The following is a 17,811-nucleotide window of genomic DNA, read 5'->3' as shown; positions in this document are numbered from 1 at the left end:
CTGGTTTCAGTGGAGTTACTTACAGAAGACGGATGCTTGCAGGAGCCTCAACAACTTACAGGCAACTACACCGGCCACCAAGTGTCCTCATTGTTAACATTGCTAACCCTGCATGTCCTTATTGGGGACAAGGACCTACAGCGCTACCTCATGAACTAACTATCCCTCGAGCTCTCCTCAGAATTCCAAGAGAGATGCTAGCAAGTATAATCTTGTGAAGGTCTCATATGGATGGATAACCATTACCTGCTCTGAGTCAAGATGGTAAGAGCCATGTGCAGTGTTCCACAATAGAATGACAAAAAAAAACTGAGCTGAGTGGAAACAAAGGGGGCAGATAAAAGAAGGGAGTCAGAAAAATGAAAAAAAAAATTTTTTTACAGGCACATGTCCGTAATTTCAGTACTTGGAAGTTGAGACAAAAGAAGCAGGAGTTCAAAGCCAGCTTCAGCACACAGTAAATTAAAAACCAGTTTAGGCTGCATGAGACTAAAAAGAAAGGCTCTGGGACTAGATATACAATTCAGTAGCTAAACTCATACTTAGTTTTTAAAAAGTAAATTTAAATACAAAAAGAAAGAAGGATTATTTATAACCTGTGTCTACATATGTATTAAAGGAAGGGGAAATCAGGCCAATTCCATGTCCTGTCCAACATTCTCCTTGTCTACAGAACCATACAGTATATAGTTACTAGAGTAGTGAGTGCAATCCTTTGGGAGTCTACTGTGAAACTTTGTGGTTCTAAGGAAAACAACAATGTTGCAGCATCTTCTCCGAGCACAGTTCCTATGAGATCTTTCTAGGAAGCCCTCAGGGGACCTATCTCTTACTAGGTCAAAAGAGAAACACCACCCATCCTAGAGAAAAGAAGCGTGAGAGAATGACCTAGGCAACAGGCTAACCTGTTAAGAGCAAAGAATATATTTATTTTTCTTCTTTTAATATTATGGACACTGTTAGCACTTTCTAACAGAGCAAGAACCAAATTTGAATACTACCTGCTTTTTAAAGTCTAGTTCACTGCCATTTAGCCATTTTAAACAGGAGAACTTTCCTACAAGTCTACATTCCTAGATTACCAGCAAGGTAAAGGCTTAGAGTCCATTTTCCAGTGAATTTATTTCCTTTGTCAGAGCCACCTGCATAGCCAGGCAAAATCTGTGTGGCCACGGTTAATACTAAGTGATAGTCATCTTATCTCCTGATTACCACTGACTACTCTGAAGATACGGCAAACTGCAAAGCAACAGAAAAATACATACTGAAAAGAAATCAGGAACCTGGCCAAGAAAGGAAAAGAGCTGCTGCTGGGCAGCAGTGGGGCCTGCCTCTAGACCCAGCACACAGGCCGCAGAGAAAGTTCCAGGACAGCAAAAGAAACCCTGTCTTGAAAAAAATCAAATGCTTTTATCATGGATCCTTCACTGAACCGCACCAGTTTTATTTTGGCTGTGTGGGGTTACTTATTTGGTTTTGGTTGATTGGTTTCTGCTGAACCAGGGTCTTCTACATTCTAGGCAAGTGTCCTAGCACTGTGAAATACCTTCCATTTCTTAATTTGTATCTCTTAAGTATTATCATGAACTCTGGATGTTGTATATATAAATAATATTCACTTTTTAAAAGACAGTGAGATTGTACTAAAATATATTTTATACAAACATTTTATAAAGACTAATTCTTTTGTAAAATGTACTGCAACTTAAAAAAAGCATATGACATATTTTATTGCTTCTCAACTTTTTAATTAAAAGTCAAAAGATAATGACATATTGTTAACAAACCATATAATTAAGCACACCATTTATAGAATAAAAAGCTATTACACAGGGGGAGAGTCACATAGAGCCATATTTGGCCCTCCAATCAATAACCAAATTTCAACATTTATAAAAATCTAGCAATTTTATTTCCTAACACTTTATAACAATACAATTTATATTTCACTTTCATAAATGCACCCATTCATTCAGCAAATACTCAAAATATTAACGTTCTAGTCACAAAGAACAGGGCAATGAACAAAATAGACAAAAATATCTACCCTTAGGGAACATGAAGGCATACAACAAAGTTGCCAGACCTAAATAAATAAATAGGACTAATCTGTTGGTTTTTAAAGGGCAAATGCAAAATATCTCTTTACTCCCCATATGTAATATCTACATAAGAACATAGAATGGAAATCCAGCCCTGGAATCTCTTACCTTAAATCTAAGCAACCACTTAATGCATAAATGGAGCAAATAAAAGAGGTAAGGAAGAAAAGCATTGAAAGGTTAGTTGGAACTTCAGGATGTGAAGACAAAAGAAAGAAAACAAAGAAAAACAAGTTAAGCAATCAGCATTAACAAAATAATGTTCCAGTAGATCGTAGAAAGAGTGGTTAAAGCAGATGTGTCATGGACAGGAGTTTCGTTGATGACATAAGAAGTGTTCTAATTCTTAAAGAGTTCTTTGTATTAGCAAATACTACATTACAAACAACAAAGACTACAGTCCTAGAAGAGAAATATGTTATTTTAAGGATTAAAATATAATTATACAAAAGAATCACCTTTCTATTATATAAACAGGCAAACACAAATCTTTTATATTCCAAGTATCTTTTGGCATTAATTCTGGTAGCAGCCTGTAACATTCTATTAGCAACTGTTAGTCCTCAACAAACTTTGCCCAAGTTAAAACAAATTACAGTTTAATTACCCATTTAGTTATAGATCCTATTTTTAATTAGCTTTAATTAGTAATGAAAATATATGGGAATCAACTATAAAATTAAATATCAAATTCCAGATAATAATGCTTATTCAAATCTCTGAATGAGCTGGGTGTAGAATTACACACCTTTAAACACAGCACTCTGGAGGCAGAGGCAGGCTGATCTCTGTGAGTTCCAGGCCAGCCAAGACCAAAACTCTTTCAAAAAAAAAAAAAAAAGCAAAAATTAAAAAAAAAAAAAAAATCCCTCTAAAACAAAAAGTTGTTTTATAAGTTTATACTGCATGTTTTATTTTTACACAGAAAAACATTAAACTAAAATTTATTGATTTCTGGCCAAAATGGTCATGCACGTTTTAAACAGGCTTATATACATGAACTATATAGCTATAAGGTAGGTATAGCATTATTGCAAGTCATACTTAAGTATTTTTACAATCACTACTAAAATATAAATTGTAAGTAATATACTTAGCTGAAGCTCTAAATGGTCTCTTAAATACAAAAATCAACTCCCTAGAAGGACACTTTCTTTCCCCAGCTACAGCTCATAGGTATTCTGAAATGCTAGTACTAGAGCATGGGACTGTATGTGTGAAGAAGTTCACATTCTCTCACTGAGCCACATTCCCAAAACTACAGTCTTGATGATGGTGTTTCATATACATACTAGATATACAAATGCATCTTTAAAAGACGGCCAAATTATAAAATGTTATGAATTTAAAGTCACCAGAAATAAATTTACAATTTATAACTCCATTATTCTCATCCAAAAGGTTGAGATAAAATTATTCTAGAAAAAAAATTCAAATTCATATTTAGTAACATATGCTGTTCTGAAAACTAATGCCAAAAGTCTGCTGATATATTTTTAAAATAAAAAAAAAACATTTTAATAATATGCTGGATGATGTTTTCTATCAATACTAAGTCATCAAAAGATCAAAACCACTATAGCATACTTTAGGAGATCCAGTAAGTTAAGAGCTAAGCAAATCCCACTGAATGGTAACTGCTCTGAAAGGGTAACACTGAAGAAAACGTAAGGAGGGTACAACAGAAGTAAGCAGTATTCACAACCACAACTGTGCCAGGACTAGGTCCTTCATGAAATTAAACTCTAATTTTCTAGGGCTTCATTAGAGCCTTTGGAAAACTTGACAGAAACTACACCTACCTTTACGCCATGTCCAATGTCATCTAAAATTGTGTAGTCAATAGGTTTGCGAATATAACGAACTGGCCGCTCAAGGTTGGCTGGCGCAATAATCTTATGGGTCCTTGAAGTGTTTTTATTGGTGGTCAAAATACCAATTTCTCTTCTTGCAACTTTCTCTTTATGAATATCAACTGTCTGCAAGATATAATATAAAAAAAGACAACACAAAGATAGATAGCCCTGGTATCCAAATAAAAATCCAATGTCTAGAGATTCAACATTTCTTTTATAAACCACTTTTTATCTAGACTAATGACTTTATTAATTTTTAACATAATGCAAGGGTCACCAATGCATGCCTTCAAATATACACCTGATTTTTACAGCCCATAAGTTATGAGCAAAACTTAAAATGTGCATGTGTACATGTTTGCATGTATGCCTATACAAATATGTGCACATACATAGGTGCTAGTATATGTGTTCATGCGGAGGGGGTGCACATATGTATATACATGCTTGTGCATGTGAAAACCAGAGATCAGTCTTGAGCACCATTTTTCATAAGCTGTCCACCTTGTTGATTTCTGAGTCTCCCACTAGGACACAGGTCTTCCTGATCTGTCTGAGCCGGCCAGTCCCAGCATGGAGATACAAGTGCACAGGACACCCATCTTTGACACGGGCTTTGGGGACAGAACGCATGTCCTTATGGGTGTGCAATGAACACTGGAGCAACTGAATTATTTCTCCAAGTCAGAGGCATCATTGTCAACAGAAAAGAAAAATAAGAATAAATAAATATAAATAAGAAGCCAGGCATAGTAGTGAATGACTTTAATTCCAGCACTGAGGCTGAGGCAAGTAGATCTGTTGAATTTGAGGCCAGCTTGCCTGCTCTACATAGTGAGTTCCAGGACGGCCAGGACTTTGTGGAGAGACCTATCTCAAAAAACAGGCAGAGAATATCCAATTAAAAAAAGAAAGCAGAAAAAGAAGAATAAAATTAAAAGAAAAAAACCAAGAATAGTCTTATTATACTTTTAAATAACTGACTAATATAATCTTTAATAGTATCTAAATACTACAAAGAAGGGACAGGGCTAAAATACAAATATTAAAAAGGAGGATCAGGGACTAAGGTCAGGGGGTACACCATTTGCCTAACACTTACAAGTCCCTGACTGAATTTGCAGTATCCACCTCCTCCCCTCAAAACAGTCAATTTGACAGAAAAGCTTCAGCAAGTTGCTTACATCTTATTAACACAACATTGATCACATATTTCATTAGAATTTATCAAGTGCTCACACATTTGTAGTACAAATGATATTTTCTTTATACTCTTCAATTATTTACAAACAATACTTTTCTCAGGAAACACTAACTCAGCATTTCACATAAGCTGTACTTCTGTAATCTATAAGTAATGAATGTTTTTAATGCAATACAACAGGAAGATAAGAATGCAAGTACATAACGGACTTGAGTCATATTCCTTGCTGTGATGTGATGGGTAGATATAACCTACAATACTTCCCCACTCTGAAATGAGCCAAACTGTCTAAAGTTGCCAAACATCTCCCTGAGGGTAAAACTGCCAAGATCAAAACCCAAAGATCTACAAAACCTTCTGGCTTGTTTCTTATATTATTTACTCAAATATGAAGATTCAACCCATAGTAGGATATCGACAAATCATTTTATAGTGAAGACTAAGTCTACCATGGCTTGAAGTCTAGGAAAATCTCTTAACTTTTCCTGACCTTAAATTTCTTCCTCTGTAAAATGGGGATGCTAAGAGCCAATCTGAAGGACCGGTGTGCATATTCTAAGTACATTTATATGCCGGGCCCTACGGTTGATGCTTAACAACTGGTGCTTCTTATAATAGGGAGGCAACTTTCCTGTGGCTGAGTTGTGGATGTGAATTGCAGCTCTCAGCAGTGGTCATTGAGCAGTAAGCTAACTGACCATGGCTTCCAGCTGTAGTTAGGTTGAAGTCTGTAAAGCATGTGTGGAGAAGCTTCTCTGGCTTTTTCACAGGGTGTGAGTGGGGAGGACAGACGTACTTCACAAGGAACTGGAGACAGAAAAGAGATGAATGGCAGTGTCCCCTAGGTGGTGCTGAATCATCATGAAAAGAAAATTGGGGCACCTAGTATTTTCAGGGGTGACTTCCTGAAAATGGGAAGTGGGGAGGACAGACGTACTGTGACTGTCTGTGCTGGCTAGATTTTATGTTAACTTGACAGAAGATTAAGTCATCTGAGATAAGGCAACCCCAACTGAGAAAAATGTCTCCATAAGACTGGGTTATAGCCAAGTCTGTAGGGCATTTTCTAATTAGTGATTGACGGAGAGGGCCCAGCCCACTGCAGGAGGTGTCATCCCTAGGTGTGTGGTCCTGGGTTCTATAAGAAAGCAGGCTGAGCAAGCCAAGAGGAACAAGTAAGTAAGCAGCACCCCTCTAAGGCCTCTGCCTCAGTATCTTCCTCTGCTGAAGTGTTTGAGTTCTTGCTATAACTGCCTCCAATGATGAACTGAGATAAAGAAGAGTAAGTAAAAAAAAAAAAAAAAAAAAAAATCCTTCCCTCCCCAAATTGCTTTGAGTCGTATGGTCTCATTACAATGGAGTTTTAACCAAGACACTGCCTAAGAACAGATATTTAGTGTCATTAACTACTTTTCATCATTAATTTTTTTTTTAATTCTACAATAAGAAAGGTTAAAAAAGGGCTGCAGAGATGGCTCAGAGGTTAAGAGCACTGACTGCTCTTCCAGAGGTCCTGAGTTCAAATCAGAGAAACCACATGGTGGCTCATAACCATCTGTAATGGGATGTGATGCCCTCTTCTGGTCTGTCTGAGACAGCTACAGCTACAGTGTACTTACATATATTAAATAAATTTTTTTTTTTAAAGTTAAGAAAATCAAGAAGTATTAAGTTGTATTCTTGTTACCTCAGATTGAACTGCATAAATTCTTGTAAGAAGAATCAAATTTTAATTTTAGAAAAGTAATGTGTTTCTATTTAGTACTTGAATAAAAGCTTGTTGACAAGCACAAGACCTATATTTCAGGAATAAGAAAAACATTGGTTCAAAAGATTTTTAGGTTTTTAACAGTTACCTACAATCCTATCAATCCTAACATTAGCACTTAGGATGTTGGAGACAAGGTTCATGGACTGCCTTCACTATATACTGAGATCAAGCCATTCTGGGACAAGGTATGGTGGTGCAGGCAGATGGGTCTCTGTGAGTTCAAGGCCAGCCTGATCTACAAAGAAAGTTCCAGTACAAAGAAAACCTGTCTTTAAAAGCCCACCCCCCAAAAAAGCCCTAAAAAGAAACAAATAGCAATACATACATACACACACACAAAATATAACACCAACCCACACTTAAAAGGTTTTTAGGGGCTAGAAAGATGGCTCAGCAGTTAAGAGCACTCACTGGGTGCTTCCAGAGGACCTAGGATTAATTTCCAGCACCCACATGGCAGTTCACAACTATCTCTAACCCCGGTTGCAGGAAACGAGATACAGTATTTTGGCCTCTTTGGGGACCCAGGTGTGCACTGATGTATACATATACAAGCAGTCAAACATCTACACACATAAAACAACATTTAAAAATATGTTTTAAAGGATACTATATTATGTTTTAGAGTTTATGTAAGGTACTTTTAAATAAAATGTTACTGCTATGCTGTTCTAGATAAAGTGCCCAGCTTTCAGTAATCAAGCCGTTTGCTCGATGGGACTCTGAATATTGACAAGTGCAGGCTCCACAGTAATATTTGCAAAGATTTTAGTGGGGAAGAAAACCCTTATCCTGGAATTCTAAAGTTACAAGTTACATAAAATAAATTCACTTATTTAGAACGGTATCAACAATAGTACTTATCTGTGGCAAGTACCTGCTCAGCGAGTAAACAAAATTAATGCAGTGCCATACTGTAAATCATACTACCGTTTCTACAGATCCTGTTAACTAAAAAGCACACACCAAAAAACACCACCACAACCACAACTGTGCGGACCTTAAACAGCTCTCCCCCCCACTCTCTCTCAGAGCTTCCTATTGATTACTTTTCCCATCCTTCCTACACTTACTGACAAGCTAGTCTTCATGCTGCAGGCTTCCCCATATAACATATCAGCTGGAAGGTGCCAAGAACAGGTTTCTTTTGCTCTGAAGTAGCCATACTGGTTCCCAAGGCTCCCCAGTCCCACAACTCCTTCATGAACCCAAGCACATGCTTAGACCCCAGCAGATGACAGAAAGGCACTATATAAAATATTTCTTTTTAGCTTTATCCATTTACTATCATCTCCCCATTACCACAGATAATTTAGAGTTAACCATACCTTAGCAGCTCATAAACATGAAAAAATATTTGTAATCAGTTAGTTGATTAACTAAATTTGATATTTTTAAAAATGTTTTAATTAACCATTATTCAAATTACAAATATGCTTCAAAATTATCTATCTTCCATAAATAAATCAGTTATTTAAAAACTTAATAGGTGGCTAACGAGGAAAAAAAAAAAGCAAAATCTCAAATTCTATACCTATTCTGAACACAGATTTTTTTTAAAAAGATTTATTTATTTTATGTGTATGAGCATACTGTGGCTGTCTTCAGACACACCACAAGAGGGCATCGGATCCCATTACAGATGGTTGTGAGCCAGCTGGGAATTGAACTCAGGACCTCTGGAAGAACAGTCAGTGCTCTTAACCTGAGCCATCTCTCCAGCCCCACAAACTATGAGAAAGTAGACTATAAGAAAAGAGGGGAAAGTAAAAAACCTGGACAATAGCAAGCTTGTCTTTCCATTTCTTCTCTGTATGTTCTTAAAGATGGCTTTTTTTTATATAACAAGTTCAAACTTTATTATAAGGAACTTGCATACTGCAAGTGACATTAGCCAGACCCACAGTGTATACAATTCAATGGGTAATCCCTACAGTTAGAATAGCCATGCTGAGGCCATGGAGTTTGCTTTAAATTTCACACTTGCATTATTAGTGACATTTTTAAATACTTTGCACACACATACACACCACACACACACACACACACACACACACACACACACACACACACACACACACACACCAAAGCTAAAGCTTGAAAAACAATTACCTTTACAGATCTTTATGACTCCTAAGTCCTCTATCTGCATCCTATCCGTCCTTACCCCTAATACTACCCTTTCTTGTACTCTTTATTTAACACATGAATATCTCATGTAAAGATGTTTTTTAAGGTTTGCTAATCTCCTTAACTTTCCCATATTGCAAGAATGGCTGGTAGGTACCATTCTAGTGGGAGTTTAGCTCAGTAAGAGGGTGGTTGCCCAGCATACATAAGGCTCCAAGTTCAATTCCAACATCACTGTGGTAGTTTGAATAAAAATAGCTCTCATAGGTGCACATATTTGAATGCTGGGTCACTGGAGAATGGTGCTACTTTGCAGTGATTAGGAGGTATGGCCTTGTTGAAGGAAGTGTGTCACTGGGAGTGGGCTTTGAGGTTTCAAAATGTTGTAGCCAAGCCCAGATGACTTCCTGCCTGCTGCCTGTGGATTTGGATACAGAGCTCACATCTGCTCTCCAGCACTATGTCTGACTGCCTGCCACCACACTCCCACCGTAGTGACAATAGACTAAACCTCTGGACTGTATGCCAGCCCCAATCAAATGCCTCCCTTTATAAGAATTGCTGTGCTCACCATGAGACACCATTCTCTTCACAGCAATAACACTGACTAAACCACCAAAGGGGGAGGGAGTAAAAGTCTACTGATAGGAGAAAAACTTAAATTAACCACCAAGCTATCAAGTCATTATTTTTAAAGTAATAAAGACACAAAAAAATCTGTCAAGATATTAAAAAAAAAAAAAAAAAAAAAAGATCTCTGGGTGGTGGCACACTTCTCTTTAACCCCGGCACCCAGGACATTGAGGTAGGTGAGTCTCTCAGAGTCCAAGACAAGCCTGGCCTATAGAGTGAGTTCCAGGACAGCCAGAGCCACACAGAAAAGCCCTGTTTCAAAAAAACCAAAAATAAAATAAATACCAAGAGAAATTTTCACTTCAGGAGTGATTGTTACTGTGGCAACTGAATTTTAATAAAATCCATCAAAATTTACTTTTCTATCAAACTATAAAGATTGTAACATCACAGCGGGATACAAAGTGAATAAGTAAAACAATAAATAAAATTCAATTAAAAATACAGTAATCACAAAAAGAATCATAAAACAATGTAATGCTAAGTTTCTATTTTCCAAATACATGTGCATTAACCTGCATAACAAAGGCAGTCAACAGGCTGTGTGCTGCTCATAAACAAATTTAACATGCTCTCACTTGTGAAATATGGTTGATTGAAGATTCCATCCTCCGTAACTGCGATGCCTGGATATCCAGCATCTGTAGAACATTGTTGGCCAATGTGTTTATCAGATATGCAACACTTGCTAAGGATTGAGTGGTGTAGGCTTTGGTTTCTTCTAGAGCTCGCTGCTTATCTGGTGACTGTAGGGGAGAAAAACGGTGACCGTCAATTTAAAGATAATTAATTTCTAGCATACTAACTTAGTCATTTAAACCCTTCTGTTACTAAACCTATGCCAAATTTAAAATATTCTGAAAACCATCACTGTTGTACAATCCGAAAACTAAATGATTAAATGAATTCAGTGATATTTTCAAGTTAACTATGCATCTTTATATAAGTACAAATAAAGTTATAAAGCTAGAAATTCCAGAGTATACTTTGAGCAATGACATCATATACACATATTCCCAATTTAACTACTTAGGCAGCATTGATATGAATATACAAATACTTATTCTACTTTATTTTGATTTCCTTTCATTTTCACGCATAAAATATGTCTGATCTAAGTATTAATAATGATAAACAGAATGCTGATAATAAAAATAACTATAAAGTTAAAATGTGAGGCTGCCCTGTCCTCATGTAATCTATGTGACAGCAGTGTCAGCCCTTTCTCAGCAGACAGCAGTTCATCTCCCAACTTCCACAACCCAGAAGCCATACCTGAACAGGGACCATACACAAGTAACCAAGTGACTAGTTTCCAGGTTACAATACAGAACAATAGGAGTGACATAGTTTATTTTGTCAACTGCCACCTATAGAAAGATTCTGTGGTTCATAATAAACCTAATCCAAGTTTCTGGTTCAGAAACCCAGTATGTTAGTGCCACCATTAATAGAAACTACAATAGTCACCGTTTCTCAATTACAAAGTATCATCCCTGGTTCAGTCATTCTAAAGAACTGGGGACAGAGAATGAAAACACTGAATGTAAAGTCACTTTCTAAAGCACACATCCCTGTACACAGCCCCCACTGCTCAAATGCTGTCATTGCTCAAAGTCTACACCTGAATGCAGTGACAGGATTTACCACAAGTCTACTACAGTCCCAACACGTCTCTCCTGCAGTAGAGAAATTCATTCAAGAATTGGAAGAAAGGAAAGTCTTTAGAAGTCATTAACAAAATAACCAAATTAACACCACATTACCATGAAGAGTTAAGGAAAAAAAGAAGAAATTTGAGTAAAATCAAAAATGAAAAAGACAAATTGTAACTTATACCACAGAAAAACAAAAGCTTCCTAGGAACTATTAAAATTTGATTGTCATATAACTGTTCATAAAACTTAGAACCAGATTTCTGGGTACACACAGCCGCCACCAAAACAGAACCAGGAAGATATACATAACTTTAACCTACCAAGAACAAGCAGTAAGATTAAATCAATAACACAGATTGTCCAAAAAATAAAAGAATAATAGCACTAGATGGTTGAACTGATAAATTTTACCAAACTTTCAAATACTAAATGCTGGCAAAGTGTGTGTCATATACACACTGAGTACTCGGGAGACTAAGGCTGTAAGAATTCAAGTTTTAGGCAAGCCTAGGCCACAGCACAAGACTGCCTGTCCAAACAACAACAAAACAATTCAATTCTCTTCAGACAGTTCCAAAGTATGGAAAAGAAGTCAACTCTACAGACAACACAAAAATTAAGTCTACAAGCTGATATCCCTATGAACATATGGATATAAAACTTCTCAACAAAATACTAAGTCAAAAACAAAAGCATGATTATGTGAGACTTACTCTACAGATGTGGTGGTTTGAATAAAAATGGCCACCACAGAGTTATATGAAGGTGTGGCCTTATTGAAGGAAGTGTGTCACTGGGAATGGGCTCTGAGGTATCAATGGCTCACTCTCTCACCCTCTCTTCCTGCTGCTTACAGATACAAATACAGAACTCTCAGCTACTCCTCCATGCTTCCTGCCATGACACTAATGAACTAAACCTCTGTAAGTAAGCACCAATTAAATACTTTCCTTTTTATAAGAGTCGCCATGGCCATGGTGTCTCTTCACAGTAATAGACATCCTAAGATACCCTTCATGACTTAAAAAAAAAATAGAAGAGATGAACTTCAAGCTAGGCAATGGTGACACACCCCTTATATCTTTAATCTTGAAAAAACAAAACCAGAAGAAAAACTGTACTTCAAAACAGTAAGTACTACAGATGTGACAATCCCCACAATCTACATTATGTTCTGACTGGTTTTTGTGTTGTTTGTTTTGGATTCCCTATAAAATCTAATATTCTAGTTCTGTGGAAAATACCATTGATATTTTATAGGAATTGTATTGATTGCTTTGGACAGAGTGAGCATTTTTGCAAAATTTTGTCTCCAAAAACTCACCATCCAAAACCTAGCCAAAAGAGTGAGCTTCTGTTTCCGTGAGAATATCCTGTGACGAGTCAAGAGGTGGAGATCAAGGGAGGAGCCCAACACTTTCCACCGTCGTCCATACGTACACACGAGTGCAATTATTTCCAAACCCCCATGTATACACCACACACATACACATAACACAAACATATGAACACCACACATATTCACCAGGCACACACACACAACTATCTACAAACCACACATACATATAATTTCCATACATATATACAACATACCAGACATGCATACTACATATGAAAATCTCACACATATATATGCATATACCACCCATACACAAAATACACATAATACACCGGACATGCATACAACACGCATATGCAAAGCACATATACATACATATATGTACACCACATATATATCAAGAATATATATACACACACACACACAAGCACATGCACAAAAAAATCAATTTTTTTAAGTTTTAAAATTAAAAACAAAGTTAGGTGTGGTGCATATGCCTTTCGTCCCAGAATTCAGGAGGCAGAGGTAAGCAGATCTCTGTAAGTTCAAGGCTAGTCTGGTCTATATAGCAAGTTTCAGAACAGCCAGAGCTTAAACACCAAAAAAAAAGGGGGGGGGGAGGAGGAAAGAGAGGGGAAAGGGGAAAGGGAATGAAAGAAAAAGATTATTTTAAGGGAACACATATGAAAGTCAGAGGACACCTTATGGTAGTCAATTCTCTCTTTCCACCATGTAGATCCTAGAGAGCAATCTTGGATCATCAGGCTTGGGGCAAGTGCTTTTACCCTCTGACCTTTCTCACTGGCTCCTAAAGACAAGTTTTACTCCTTCCTCAGCTAACACTTGCAAGCAGTGAATTTCAAATATTTTATCTCTTAAAATTCTCCCAATACACATTTCCATTTATACAGAATATTACTCTTGTATATACATTACCTCAATGTGTCTATAACTCATTATCTCCTTCCTTTAAAGTGATCTCGTACATGCACTAAAAAAAATCATGATTCTCTCATGTTGGATACTGCCCAAGTCTGTGCATTACATACCTATCCAGATGCCAAAACACTTCCGTCTACCTATAGTTTACTTCAGAGACTTACTGGCCACACACGATGCTGGTCATTATTATTCTAATTATTACCTATATTTCTGTACTAGTTTCCAGGACAGAGCCTAGAATCTTACACACAGTCCAAAAATGTCATCTTTCTCAATCAGCCGAAACCTCCCTATCTTCCTCTTACCTGCTTAAATGTAAACATACTCCTCTCTTTACCATCGACAGCTTTCTCTAATCAGACATAAAGTTACTTCTCAGTCAAGCTTACCAGGTCTTCACTTACAGAAAAAAAAGTTTTATGATTCTCAAAATATGGATCATAGTTTCCTACCCGTGTGTTCTTCATCTATAATAGTTTTTGCCAATAACCTATGCCCTGCTTAATCTCTAAGTAAACTTTCCTAATTGACACTTACCAACCTCCTCAGCCACTTATTACAGACCTGCATAACACCTCAATACATACATGTTTCACTGCCCAAACTCACATTATCCCATACAGTAAGCCTTCTGAAACATTTTATTTTTATTATTACATGGGAATCACCATTACTTCTTTTCTATTACCTTTTTTTCTGTTTTGTTGTTGCTGCTATTTGCAGTGATGGGAATCAAACTCACGTGCTAAACATGTACTGAACTGCTGTGCTCACTCCAACCCTCACCCAGTATCTCTTTGATGGGAAATTATAAGTTTCATTTTTCCACAATCCAAATGGTTTAATTATATTATTTTTCTTCAGAATGTATAAAGAATAATATTCTTTCTGTGTTGGTAAGATATGTTTTCTCCATATCAAAGTTTTCAGAGCCTTAAAAAAAAAAAAAAAAAAAAGGACATCCACAAAAAAGAAGCATTTAACCCAGCCTTCAAAGATCTGTCTCCACAAGGCATTCTCCTATTCTCCTTCCAGTCATACAGGGAGCCAAACCCTAAGAAAGGGGAACTGGGCACAAGCTGGGTGTTCACTGATCCTCCCAGCTAAATAGATGCCAGCTCAGAGCTCAGCACAGCAGGAACTCACATAGCCTATTTTGTCATCTAATGAGGAAGAAAGACAAAAAAACTGGATCCCCAGAAGCTTTGACACCATCCAAATGACTCGCTGTGTACCGAGTAAGGAGAAAATAAACTTGTATTTTAGTTTGGTGTGTTTCTAGAGCAATAGCAAATACCCACTGAAGGCACTTGACTTCAGTATTTCTAACACTTGTCTCTTACTGTTACTCACCTCAGTTTTGCTTCTACTAAATAGCATCACAGATTTGGTCCAAATACAGGGTGTAGATGACCCAAAAGGTATAGGAAAATAGTATTTATAAAACAAGAATAGAATATAAAAGAGGGGGCTTGAGAGATAGATGGCTCAGTGGTTAAGAGAACTGACTGCTCTTCCAAAGATCCCAAGTTCAATTCCCTAGCAACTACATGGTGACTCACAACCATCTGAAACGAGATCCGATGCCCTCTTCTGGTGTGTCTGAAGACAGCTGCAGTGTACTCATATAAATAAAAATAAATAAATCTTTAAAAGAAAAGAATACAGAAGAGGGAATTCTCCTCAGCACACAATGGATGCCCTTTAAGATGGCTCAGCAGGTAAAAAAAGGCACTCGCTATTGAGTCTGATCACTTGAGGCCCAGGAAATCTGAAATGTACAAAACTCATAGTCACAGAGAGCTCTGAGAATGCAGCTTTCATGAATCATCACCCATGCAGGGTGGAGTTGTAGCTGATGCAACTGCCTATTAGTAATCTCTGCTCCTCTAAGTGACCCTTCATTCAAATTCTTGTTACAGCTATAAAAATAAATAAAAACAAGGTTGGAAAAATGGCTCAGTGGTTAAGGACCCTCGTTGCTCTTACAGAGAAGTCAACTTTGGTTCCCAGCGTCCACAATAAGCATTTCACAGTGCCTGTACCTCCAGATTCAGAGGATCCGAGGCCCTCTTCTGGCCACCACAGGCACTACACTCAAGTGTGTATATACACACACACAAAACAAATTTTTTTAGAAGATGGTAAGTCAGTAAAGTAGCAGGATACAAAATTAGCAAAGATGGGTGGCCTTCCTGTATACAAAACCAAGGAAACAATACCTTTCACAGTAACTGTGATGGCTATTCCTTGTCAACTTGGCTACAACTGGAATGAACTACAATTCAGAAATGGAGGGCACACCTATAAAAGATTATTTTTATTTAAGTGAACCCACTTCTAGCCCAGACCTTTGAGATAGGAAGAACTTTTGATCTTGATCTTGAGGCAGGAAGACAATCTGGGCCACACCTTTTGCTGGCAGCCTATATAAGCACATGCAGAAGGAAGCTTTTGTTCTTGCCTGCTTGCTCTGGCCTTGCTAGCAAGTGTACTCCTTCACTAACATTAGAGCCTACTTCTTCAGAATTCCAGCATCTACTGAAGATCAGCTAAGATACCCAGCCTTGTGGTCTGAGCAACTTCTGGATTCTTGGACTTTCTACTCATAGCCCACTATTGTTGGATGAGTTAATAAACCATAGCCTGTAAGTGATTCTAATATATTCACTTTATAAGTTCTACTCTAGAGAACCCTAATCACTACAACAGCCTTTAAAATTTTTTTTGGAATAACTAATAAGGTAAAGGACATATATAATAAAAACTTAAGAGATTAAAGGAAGAAGCCATCAAAAGACAAAAAAAAAAAAAAAAAAAAGTCATGATTATGGTTGGTAGAATTAATAGTGTGAAAATGGTCATTCTACCTAAAATAATCTATAAATTGAATACAATCTACCATATCAAATTTCCAACACAATTCTTTACAAAAATTGAAAAAAATAATCTTAAACTTCATATGGAAACACACACACACACACACACACACACACAAAAGGGTAGCTAAAATTAAAAAAAAAAGAAAGTGTTGATTGTCACTACTAATTAAACTACACTACAAGGCTATAGTTATTTAAAAAAAAATGGTACTGCCATAAAACAGACACATTGCTCAACTGAACAGAAGTGAAGATATGGACATAAATCCACATTCCTACTGACACCTTTAAAAAAAAAACAAAACAAAACAAAGAAACCAAAAATACACACTGGAAAAGAGACAACATCATAAAATGATGCTAGTCAAACTGCATAGGTGCATGTGAACAAATTAAAATAGATCCTTGTCTCACCCTGCACAAAAGTCAACTGTTTTTGTGTCAACCTGATATAAGCTAGAGAGAAAGGAGCCTCAGCTGAGGAAATGCCTCCATGAGCTCCAGCTGGAAGGCATTTTCTCAACTAGTGATCAAGGGGGAGGGCCCAGCCCATTGTGGGTGGAGCCATCCCTGGGCTGATGGTCCTGGGTTCTATAAGAAAGGCTGAGCAAGCCATGAGGAGCAAGTCAGTAAGTGGCACGCCTCCATGGTCTCCTGCATCAGCTCCTGCTTCCAGGTTCCTCCCCTGCTCGAGTTTCTGTCTGACTTCTTTGGTGATGTTTGTGAACGTGTAAGGGGAATAAAGCTCTTCGTCCCAGATTTGCTTTTTTTGTCATGGTGTTTCACTGCAACAATAGAAACTCTAAGACAGAAGCTACACACAAAAGGACACATAGACTAAGCAACTCTACAGACACACTGTGGATGTGGGACTGCAGGAAAGGAGTAATGTGATTTTAATGGATGTACCATCTTTCCGAAAAGTTGAAAGTCTTGTGAAATAAAACCTGGTAAAGGTCAACAACTCTGGATACACATACATGCATCAAACCCCACTAAATGTTACCCCTAGAATAGTTAGAGTTTATTTAAAAGCTTCTAAAACTAGCAATCAGTGAGATGACTGGTGGTGGCATGGCCTTTAGTCCCAACAATCAGGAGACAGGCACAGCTCTGTGAGTTTGAGGACAGCCCAGCCGATAGAATGAGTTCCAGACTAGTTGGGTATATAAGCCCTATGTCATAAAAATAAAAATAATTAAAATCACTTAAAAGCCAGTGAAATAGGGTTTCTATAAATCAGCAAAAATGACAATAGTTACCACTGTAGGAAAGGTAAAGGAAGAACAGAATT

The 17,811-nt window shown here is 37.2% G+C and overlaps 1 protein-coding gene across 50 annotated transcripts in view; it reads right to left on the bottom strand.

The window, feature by feature from the left end:
• The window catches only part of ABI2 (abl interactor 2), a 67,710-nt gene that overhangs the window by 36,133 nt on the left and 13,766 nt on the right, over positions 1-17,811 (bottom strand). For 21 of the 50 annotated variants that reach the window (XM_080933092.1, XM_080933136.1, XM_080933141.1 and 18 more), the window contains exons 2-3: positions 10,275-10,442; positions 3,905-4,081 (exon numbers count right to left, since the gene is read on the bottom strand). In XM_080933092.1, coding sequence (XP_080789218.1) covers positions 3,905-4,081; positions 10,275-10,442 — 345 coding nt within the window. Of the gene's footprint in view, positions 1-2,210; positions 2,229-3,898; positions 4,082-10,274; positions 10,443-17,811 lie in introns of all 50 variants that reach the window. The other 29 variants (XM_080933103.1, XM_080933114.1, XM_080933138.1 and 26 more) reach the window with 6 other exon arrangements.

Source organism: Micromys minutus (assembly GCF_963924665.1).
Source record: "Micromys minutus genome assembly, chromosome: 19".
Taxonomy (NCBI): domain Eukaryota; kingdom Metazoa; phylum Chordata; class Mammalia; order Rodentia; family Muridae; genus Micromys; species Micromys minutus.
The sequence above is the reverse complement of the archived record's forward strand: the minus strand, read 5'-3'. Positions and strand labels throughout refer to the sequence as shown.